Source organism: Zootoca vivipara, chromosome 4 (genome assembly GCF_963506605.1).
Source record: "Zootoca vivipara chromosome 4, rZooViv1.1, whole genome shotgun sequence".
Classification (NCBI taxonomy): domain Eukaryota; kingdom Metazoa; phylum Chordata; class Lepidosauria; order Squamata; family Lacertidae; genus Zootoca; species Zootoca vivipara.
In genome coordinates, this window is record NC_083279.1 from 101,343,266 (window position 1) to 101,354,070 (window position 10,805).

General features: G+C 47.4%; 3 protein-coding genes across 4 annotated transcripts in view; all 3 read right to left on the minus strand.

Annotated features, from left to right (window-relative positions):
- Positions 1–10,805, minus strand: part of LOC118078482 (zinc finger protein 883-like) — a 277,980-nt gene that overhangs the window by 93,721 nt on the left and 173,454 nt on the right. Inside the window, exon 10 of one of the 2 annotated variants that reach the window (XM_060274074.1) lies at positions 5,492–5,514. The exons of the other annotated variant lie outside the window; for it this stretch is intronic. Within the exon in view, the coding sequence (XP_060130057.1) occupies positions 5,492–5,514 (23 nt within the window). The remainder of the gene's footprint in view (positions 1–5,491; positions 5,515–10,805) is intronic. 2 annotated transcript variants of the gene reach the window in all.
- Positions 236–1,180, minus strand: LOC118085043 (olfactory receptor 51I2-like). Its single transcript, XM_035115304.2, has one exon. The coding sequence runs from the start codon at positions 1,178–1,180 to the stop codon at positions 236–238; it is 945 nt and encodes a 314-aa protein (XP_034971195.2).
- Positions 6,292–7,239, minus strand: LOC118084899 (olfactory receptor 51I2-like). Its single transcript, XM_035115002.2, has one exon. The coding sequence runs from the start codon at positions 7,237–7,239 to the stop codon at positions 6,292–6,294; it is 948 nt and encodes a 315-aa protein (XP_034970893.2).

Here is a 10,805-nt window from a genome sequence, read left to right on the forward strand (position 1 = left end):
AGGCAAAGGTGAGTGCAAAGTGGATGACGAGATTCTCTCCATGCTTCTGTGGTCAATGACAAGATGGGTGAGCAAGGAAGGGAAGGGAAGGGAAGGGAAGGGAAGGGAAGGGAAGGGAAGGGAAGGGAAGGGAAGGGAAGGGAAGGGAAGGGGGAAGCCTGTTTACCACCTTGAGCTCCTTGGTGAAAAAGCTGGGCTGTCACTGCCTCATGGTTCAGGTCGCTGCCATTCCATGTCAGAACTTCCTCCGGTGGAAAGCCTTTCCAAATGCCTTGAGGATCTCCTTGGTCTTGATGCTGTAGATGATGGGGTTCAGCAGCGGAGGGACCAGGAGATAGACGTTGGCCATCAGGGAGTGAACCAGAGGGGGAGCATTCCTGCCAAACCGGTACACCATAGACAGGCCGATCATTGGGGTGTAATAGATCACGACGGCACAGATGTGGGAGACGCAGGTGTTCAGGGCCTTGAGGCGCCCTTCCTTGGAGGCCATGCTCAGCACGGTCTTGAGGATCATCGTGTAGGACAGGACAATGAACAGGGAATCGAGGCCGAATGTACAGAGCAAAACAAAGAGCCCATAGAGGCTGTTGACGGTGGTGTCTGCACAAGGGAGCCGGATTAAATTGGGGTGCAGACAGTAAGGATGAGCAAGCACATTGGACCTGCAAAACGGCAGCCTCCTCAGGAGAAGAGGCAGCGGGGCCAGCAGGATAATGCTCTTTGCGGCAATCCCTGAGCCTATCATGGCAATCCTGAAGTTGGTCAGGATGGTGGTGTATTGCAGAGGGTTGTAAATGGCTATGAAGCGGTCCAGGGCCATCGCCCAGAGGACCCCTGAGTCCATGATGGAGAAGCAGTGGATGAAGAACATCTGGCTGAGGCACGCATCCAGCCCAATCTCCCTGGAATCAAACAGGAGGACTCTCAGCACTGTGGGGAGGGTAGACAGGGAGACCCCCAGCTCACTCACAGCCAGCATGCAGAGGAAGAGGTACATGGGCTTGTGGAGGCTCCGATCCTTCACAATCACTAGGAATACAGCACTATTCCCCAAGACAGCAACCGCGTAGGCAAAGCAGAAAGGGATGGAGACCCCGATATTTCCGGCCTGCAGTTCTGGGATGCCCGTGAGGAGGAACGTAGAATGGAGGGAGCTTTGGTTACTGAGCAGCTCCATGGTGAGTGATCAAGTTCTCCAGTTCAGCAGCACCTGGATGGACATAAGGGAGGAAAAGGCCTCATCATCAACATGGGAGCTTCATAAAATCATGGGAATGTAGAGTTCTGCGGGATCCCAAGGGCCATCTAGTCCAACCCCCTGCAAGCAGACATCAGAGCTAGGGCATCCAAACTCTCTTTCCAATGAAGGACGTCCATCACCTTCCAAGGGAATCCATTCCACTGTTGAACAGCTCTCACTGTTTACTCAGAATCTCCTTCCATGCAATTTGAATCCATTGGTTTTGGTCGTGCTCTCTGGAGCAGCAGACACCAAGCTTGCTCCATCTTCCATGTGGCAGCCCTTCAGGTATTTGAAGATGGCTCTCATATAATAATAATAAATATCACCTCTCTGTCTTTTATTATCCAGGTTAAACATACCCAGCTCCCTCAACCATTGTTCCTAAGACTTGGTTTCCAGACCCTTGAACACCTTGGTCACCCTCCTCTGCTCACTTTCCAGCCTGTCAAGATCCTTCTTAAAATGTGGTGCCAAGAACTGGACCCAGTATTCCAGGTGTGGTCTGACCCAGGCAGAAGAGATAGAGTGGGACTATGACTTCCCTTGACCTGGACACTAGACTTCTGTGGATGCAGCCTAAAATAGCATTCGCTTTTTTGCTGCTGCCTCACACGGTGGACTCGTTTTACACTGGTGGTCTGCTAAACCGCCTAGATTCTTTTTCCATGTACTGCCTCAGTTGCTTAGGTTCTGCAGCTCCTTATTCTGCCAGATTTGTGGCATGTCTATATCATTCATTCATTCACTGCATTGATTGTTTTCTTTCTTAAATTCCATAGCCCACCTTTTGTACAACAAGAAAAGGTAATGAACCCACAAGGTGACATGCATTAAGGCCTCATCCCGGCTCCCTTTTGTGCTGAGCTTCCCAGGTACAATTCTGCTCTTCCAAGCTCCATGTCTAAGTGGGGGTGGCTGTTTTTTGTCCTGGTGCTTTCAATGGGAAAAGCCATGCTTTACCAGTGAATCAGAGGAAACAGCAATCCATTTGCTTTGATTCAGCAGTGAAACACAAGTTTTTCTTGGGGGAGGGGGGGGGGAAGCCAGGACACACGAGAAGAAACCTTGCTCAGACATGGAATTTTAAAACCTGGGCCTGGATAAAATCTGGATAAGCCCTAATCCTGAAGCATCTCAATGCACCCTCTTTTTAAAATCCCAGTAAATAATGGGCACCAACAGACATTCCAGAAGCCGCTCTGGAAGGGGAGGCAGAAGATCTGCTCTGCTCCGCAGGAATTTGGAGGAGCCTTGTCCCTGAGCTCCATCATCTTGGGAGAAGCCGGGGGGGGGGAATCATTTCTAGCTGGGGCAGCAGGTACACAGGATTCATTATTATTTTTTAAGAAAGTGGGCACACCTGGCCCATTTGACCCCCTACCTGCCACTTGAAACACTCCAGGTTCTCTATTATGGCAATTCTGGGCTCGTCTACACTTCTGCTTGTCCTGTGTCTCGAAAGCCCAGGTCAGAGTGGATGAGCCCTGAATCCTGGATCAATATCCCCGAAACCAGAAGGCAGTTTGTGGCAACCTTCTCTGATGAAGAACAAGTTCCACCTGGAGCATAAAAAGACCCACCTGGATGGAAGCGTTTTAGTCTCTGCTGGCAGCCAGGAGAAAGATCCAGTCATGTCAGAGGCTCAGCTGCGTAAAGATTTATGCTGCTTCCTTGAGAATCCCTGGAGAGGAAGGAGAGATGCGGGGCCACCAAGGGGCACTAAGTCAAGGGAGGCATTTCTGCAGTGCACAGAACTAGTGCTGAGCACCATCCGCCCTCAGCAAACTAGGTCACAGCAGCTGCAACGGTGCAATTACTGAGTTCCACAGTCTTACCTGTATATTTTAAGCACTGGCTATGTGAAGTGACTAATTAGCTGCAATAGTATATTGATGGTTGCACCAAGAGAAATATGAATGTTGATTTTGTTTATAAGGAAACCCCTGGTGGATCAGGCCAGTGGCCCATCTAGACCAACATCCTGCTCTCACAGGAGCCAACCAAGATGCCCCAATGAGCAACCCTCAAGCAGGACCTGAACACGAGCCACTCTCCCCACCTGTGACGTCCAACCTTTGGTGTTCAGATGCACACCGCCTCTGACAATGGAAATAGGAGGTAAACGGTAAAGGTAAAGGAGCCCTGGACAGTTGTTGTTTAGTCGTTTAGTCATGTCCGACTCTTCGTTACCCCATGGACCAGAGCACGCCAGGCACTCCTGTCTTGCACTGCCTCCTCATGTTCGTAGTCCAGTCAACTCATGTTCGTAGTCCAGTCAAAGGTGACTATGGGGTTGCAGCACTCATCTCGCTTTCAGGCCGAGGGAGCCAGTGTTTGTCCACAGACAGCTTTCCAGGTCATGTGACCAGCAAGACTAAACCGCTTCTGGTGCAACGGGACACTGTGACGGAAGCCAGAGTGCACGGAAACGCCATTTACCTTCCCACCACAGTGGTACCTATTTATCTACTTGAACTGGTGTGCTTTTGAACTGCTAGGTTGGCAGGAGCTGGGACAGAGCAACGGGAGCTCACCACCATCGAGTGGATTCGAATCGCTGACCTTCCAATCAACAAGCCCAAGAGGCTTTAGACCACAGCGCCACCTGCATCCCATGTAGCATAGCCATCATGATTCAGCATAACCAGTTCTGATGACCCTCAGGGTCCCTTCCAATTCCACAATTCCAAGAATGAACAGACTGTTTGGTTTCCGAGGAAGATGAATCTGAAGACTACTTGGACATAGACTTCAGTGTGCTTCCTAGACTGAAAACCAGAAGAGAAGCCTGAGTGAGGCCACCTTCTTCTCTCTGGTAACATAGACTGGAATGAATGTGTGGTGCTACTGAGCTAGCTATGACTAATAACCAGGATAGCCATGTTTCCCTTCACGGTCGGAAGCAGCGTGAGCTACAGAGTGAGCTCCTCTCCAGTATTATTCTGTCATAACATTGTGCATCATAATTTAAGATGAAGTGGGCTACTCAGGAAGAAGCTACTCTTGTCTCTGGGTGTGCATCTGTTTGTGAGCACCTCCCCCCATGGACAAACAAGGTCACAGCAGCTGCAACAGTGAGATTACAAAGTTGCACTCTCAAATCTATACAGTGGACGCTTGGGTTGCTAACGTGATCCGTGCGGGAGTCATGTTCGCAACCCGCAGTGCCGCGTCTGCAAACTCGCAGGTTGAGATTCGGCGCTTCTGCGCAGGCACAAAGCACGATTTAGCGCTTCTGCGCATGCGCAAGTGCCGAAACTCAGAAGTAACCCATTCTGGTACTTCCGGCTTCGGCACAGTGCGCAACCTGAAAATGCGCAACCTGAAGCATCTGTAAACCGAGGTATAACTGTATATTTTAAGCATTGTTTACATGAGGTGGCTAGTTAGATGCAGCACTCTGGGATGTATTCATGGTAGCGCTAAGAGAAATAATAATATGGATTTTATTTATTTGTCTGTTTTGTTTATGAATTGCTTCCTATGAATAATCTTGAAATGATTTCACACAGATATATTTCACATACATAGAGAAGCTGTAAAAACACCCATGCATTTAAATAAAATGAACATAATTCTATATACCAAAAGATTTTCAAATCTTATGCAGATACCGATTGGGAGAAAAATCTCTATCTTGAAGGCTTGTTGGAAGAAGAAAGTCTTCAACAGGTGCAAACACACACACACACACACACGATGTCATGTGTGTCTCGAGAGGCATTCCAGTGGGCAGGGCCACCACAAAGAAGGCCTGATTCAGATCTTAAATGGAACAGAAAAGGTATCTCCGGCTACAGAGTGTTGTGATGGGATGATATAATCTTTTAGGTATACTGGTCCCAAGCTGTGCAGGGTTTGTACAGCACTACCAATGCTTGGTAAGTTTGCCTGGTAAGAGGAGAACAGAAGAGCATCTCCATCGCATCAGGCCAGTGGTCCATCTAGTCCTGCATCCTGTTCTCATGGTGGCCAAGCTGATGCCCCCAAGAGAGCACAACTGCCCTCTCCACTCCTGCAATTCATGTATTCAGGAGCATACGGCCTCTGACAGTGCATGAAGGACATACAGTAGCCCTCGTGATTCAGGTGTGAGAACACAGGTAGGAGGGTGTTCAGTGGAAATGGGCCTGAAGACCAGTTGGGCTTGGACTTCACTGTGCTCACTGGACTGAGAATCAGAAGAAGAAATTCATAAAACTGCATCATTTTGATGATTTCATTTTCTTTTGAGTCTAGCTAAACTGAACAAGTCTGTGCCTGGCTACCTTTTACAACACAGAACCAGTTGCTTTCAGGTACTGTATGTGGTGAAAGTTCTTCCCAGAACACTGAAAAGAACAAACTTTTAGCATCTATGGTGTCCTTTGTATGCATGAAAAGAGAACCGGCTAGGCATGGTGATTGGGACTCACCTTGAATTTTTTTGTAGATCGATGAAAGAGGATATTGGGAGACATTGAATGAATAGGAAAATTAGTCAGTTTTAATAAAAAGACCACAATGAAAAAAGATTATATATAATCATTATGATGAGAGCTGATCTGAATTGCTAAATGATTCTGAATGGTTTGGGGTGATGGCGTTGAGGTGCAACTGCTAAGATTGCTGTGATCCTTTAAGTAGTGAATAGAAACCATGTGTTTGATCTGGAAATGTACAAGAAACATTGGTTTACATGTGGTTCTCTGAAGCCTCCTTATATTTGTCTCTCTCTCTGTGTGTGCATTTGTATTTTCACTCGGTGCCTGCATCTTTTCCCCCTGACTTTCTAGGAGAGAGACCTCCAGTCTAGAAACCCCTTTTAAATTTATCCAAAACTACAGACCATCTTCCTCTATGGTACTATTCTGCCATTACTTGATGCATCATAATTGAAGACGGGACGGAGAGCTAATGAAGAAGCTACTCTGTCTGTGTCTGCATCTGTTTCTGTGTTTAAAAAGTTCACATGTACAACCAGATGGTCGCCCAATTTCTCTCTTCTGAACTTGAGAAGGCATAAACACTCTGGGAGATGTTGGTACACGCTTTGCCAATTCAGATCAGAACTTCTTATGAGAAAAAAGCCTGCCCAGGGCTCTGCGGATCTCTTTGGTTTGGATGCTGTAGATGATGGGGTTCAGAATCGGAGGAACCAGGAGGTAGATGTTGGCCATCAGTGAGGGCAGCATCGGGGAATTGTGCTTGCCAAACCTGTGTGCCACGGACACACCGATCATTGGGGTGTAATAGAGCACAACGGCACAGATGTGGGAGACGCAGGTGTTCAGGGCCTTGAGGCGGCCTTCCTTCGAGGCCATGCTCACCACGGTCTTGAGGATCATCATGTAGGACAAGACGATGCACAAGGAATCAAGGCCAAATGTGGAAACTACAAAAAACAGGCCATAGAAGCTGTTGACAGTGGTGTCCGCACAAGGGAGATGGATCAAATTGGGGTGCAGACAGTAAGGGTGAGCAAGGGTGGTAGACTTGCAAAATGGCAGCCTCCTTAGGAGGAGAGGCATTGGGACCATCAGGAGAACACTCCTCAAGGCAATCCCAGATCCCAACAAAATGATCCTAAGGTTTGTCAGGATGGTGGTGTATTGCAGGGGGTTGTAAATGGCTATGAAGCGGTCCAGGGCCATCGCCCAGAGGACCCCTGAGTCCATACAGGAGAAGCAATGGATGAAGAACATCTGGCTGAGGCACGCATCCAGCCCAATCTCCTTGGCATCAAACAGGAAGACTCCCAGCACTGTGGGGAGGGTAGAGATGGAGACCCCCAGCTCACTCACAGCCAGCATGCAGAGGAAGAGGTACATGGGCTTATTATGTAAGGTCTGATCCTTCATGATCACAAGGAGAACAATGCCATTCCCCAAGACAGCAATGACGTAGACAAAGCAGAAAGAGAAGGAGACCCAGTTATTTCTGTTCTCTAGTCCTGGGATGCCAGTAAGGACGAATGTGGGATGGAAGATGCTTTGGTTATTTTGTGGTCCCATGGTGAGTGATTGGGCTCCCCCATTCAGTAGCACCTGGATGGACATAATCAGGAAAGAAAAAGGCACCGTCATCAACATGGAGCCTTGATTGTTTTGGTTCTGCATTCCCAAATGCCATCTATATTGGTGGCCCGGGCTATAATTAAAATCAAATTATAATTATAATCTGCTTGTGTTCATTAAATTATGCAACATATCTTTTGGTCAGCAAAAAGGTGAAAGATCCCTCAAGGGGACACCTTTGAATACTGAAACATCACAATGTGATATATATATATATATATATATATATATATATATATATATATATAGTGGTACCTCTACTTACGAATTTAATGCGTTCCGAATGCACATTCGTAAGTCGAAAAAATGTGTAAGTCGAATCCCATTGGAATGCATTGGGAGAAAAAAATTCGTAAGTAGAAGCAAACCTATCTAAAAATTCGTAAGTAGAAAAAATCCTATCTAAACTGCATCCAAGATGGCGGACGGAACTCCATTCGTAAGTAGAAATATTCGTAAGTGGAGTTATTCATAAGTAGAGGTACCACTGTGTATATATATATATATATATATATATATATATATATATATATATACTGCCATATATTTGGGCAAGTTGTTTGTTTGTTTGTTACGCATTTGGAAAGCTCTTTGTCTATCCTAACCAAATTTGGCAGGATGCTTTCTGAGATAAAGGAACAGTTTTTCATCTACTTTTGGTCACAAGGAGATGCCATTTTAAATCAAGATGGTGGACTAAGGCTTCCAAAACTGCCCTGATTCAACCACTGCTCTGTTATACAGTCATACCTCAGTTTGAGTACGCCTCGGTTTGAGTACTTTCAGTTTAAGTACTCCGTGGACCCATCTGGAACAGATTAATCCACTTGCCATTACTTTCAATGGGAAAGTTCACTTCAGGTTAAGTACGCCTCAGGTTAAGTACAGACTTCCGGAACCAATTGTGTAAACCGAGGTCCCACTGTATATCCCCTTCTGGACTTGCTCTGGACATCAGAACAGTCTGTGAACACAGCCATGTCTGCATTGCACAGGGAATGTCTGACGCTTCACCCAACTGTGTACAAACACTATAGCTCTCAAGCACATTCTTCCCCTCCAAGAATTCTGGGCCCTCACAGTCTTACCATTCCCAGCAACCCTTTCCAAACCACAGCACCTTCCGGATACCTTGGACTACATCTCCCATCAGCCACAGTGAATCATGTGCTGCTATCTGGAACAGAATCTGCAAATAGAAGGACATCTCCCTGCTGACCGTGATGCTACTGATGGTGCAAAACATCTTGGGGGGACCAGATTCGGGGGAAACTGTTCTATGCAAATAGAACGATATTGAAGCAAGCAAATAAATGGACAGCTCAGATTGAGATTGAATCCTGACAAGACAGAAGTACTGTTTGTGGGGGGCAGGAGGCGGGCAGGTGTGGAGGACTCCCTGGTTCTGAATGGGGTAACTGTGCCCCTGAAGGACCAGGTGCGCAGCCTGGGAGTCATTTTGGACTCACAGCTGTCCATGGAGGCGCAGGTCAATTCTGTATCCAGGGCAGCTGTCTTCCAGCTCCATCTGGTACGCAGGCTGAGACCCTACCTGCCCGCAGACTGTCTCACCAGAGTGGTGCATGCTCTGGTTATCTCCCGCTTGGACTACCGGTACTGCAATGCGCTCTACGTGGGGCTACCTTTGAAGGTGACCCGGAAACTACAACTAATCCAGAATGCGGCAGCTAGACTGGTGACTGGGAGCGGCCGCCGAGACCACATAACACCGGTCCTGAAAGACCTACATTGGCTCCCAGTACGTTTCCGAGCACAATTCAAAGTGTTGGTGTTGACCTTTAAAGCCCTAAGCAGCCTCGGTCCTGTATACCTGAAGGAGCGTCTCCACCCCCATCGTTCTGCCCGGACACTGAGGTCCAGCTCCGAGGGCCTTCTGGCGGTTCCCTCATTACGAGAAGCCAAGTTACAGGGAACCAGGCAGAGGGCCTTCTCGGTAGTGGCACCCACCCTGTGGAATGCCCTCCCACTAGAGGTCAAAGAGAACAACAATTACCAGACCTTTAGAAGGCATCTCAAGGCAGCCCTGTTTAGGGAAGCTTTTAATGTTTGATGGATTTCTGTATTTTAATGTTTGATGGATCTCTGTATTTTAGAATTTCTGTTTTGTTGGAAGCCGCCCAGAGTGGCTGGGGGAACCCGGCCAGATGGGCGGGGTATAAATAATAAATTATTATTATTAAATTATTACTAACAGAGTCGGTGTACACACCAGAGTGTACACTCTGTGCATGGTGGCCACTCAGATCGATTTTTTGCATGCTCATCCACAGATGAGTACCTTCAATTGATACTAAAATGAAGAAGAAAAATGCCCAAACAATGCATTTTGGTTCCTCCCTATCTCGTCCTTGAGCCTGAGCTTCCACAGCCAAGACCCACCTTGGGCATGATGGGCAGCAACAACAGCAGGCATGTCCTATTTCATTCTTTTGCTAATAATGCTCTTTTAAATGTGCACTCTTATGTTTGACTTCCTTTAGTGACATTCCATTTTGATTTTTTTAAGATAAAACTTTTGTTTCCAGTTAAATATGCTGCTTTGAATGTATTCTTGACTTCCTCCTGGGTTGTTTTATTTGATCTTTTAATTTAGGTTGTAAAGCACTTTGAGATTTTCTTTTTCCTGAAAGTATAAAGCGGTGTGGATATGAAATAAGTTATCATCATAATAATATCCCTGCAGTGTTGAGAGGAAGCAATGGGGTGACCTGGTCAGGCCTTGCAATGGCTCCCATGTTTCCCAATTCATCCAGCGAGTCCCTGGCTCCGTCTCGCCTCTCTTCTTGCCTGGTTCCACCTGAAGTCTTTCTGTGGCAGCAGGTGAGCATCTAAGGCCACTGGTGCAGGTGAACAGAACAGAACAGAACAGAACCACCTCCCCATGGAAAGCAAGCATGCCAGGGATAAGGGCACCTTCTCCACAACTTGCTAGATTTCCACATATCAGGATTTGTTTGTTTTAAGGACTCTGGACTCTGACTCATTTGATCCTCCACCTGCCCTCTCAAATGCTTCGCATAGCCATACCTCAGCAACACTCTCCATTACAGCAACTGGATCCTGGATCATTACCCCTAAAGCCAGAAGGGAACCTGTGACAAGCTTCTCTGATGAAGAACCAAGTTCCGAAATGGAATATAGAAGGACTCACCTGGACGGAAACACTTTGGTCTCTGCTGGTGGCCAGGAGAGAGATTCAATCCTGCCGGAGGTTCGGCTGCAGGAAGATTTATGCTGCTTTCCCAGGAATCCCTGGGGAGGGAGGAAACGAGACTTTCTTCCTGCAGCTCTCTGGGACTCCTGAGGAGACCCAAAGGAGACTCTTCCGCTGCAGTGGGCAGGGCAGGTGCTGAGCACCACCTTCCCCCAACAAACTAGGTGCCAGCAGCTGCAGCCTCACCAGCAGTAGCCAAGGCTGTGAACCAGCTCTGTGTGTTTCTGTGTGTGGCAAGACTGGAGGAGAGGAAAGCAAAGCAAAGCAG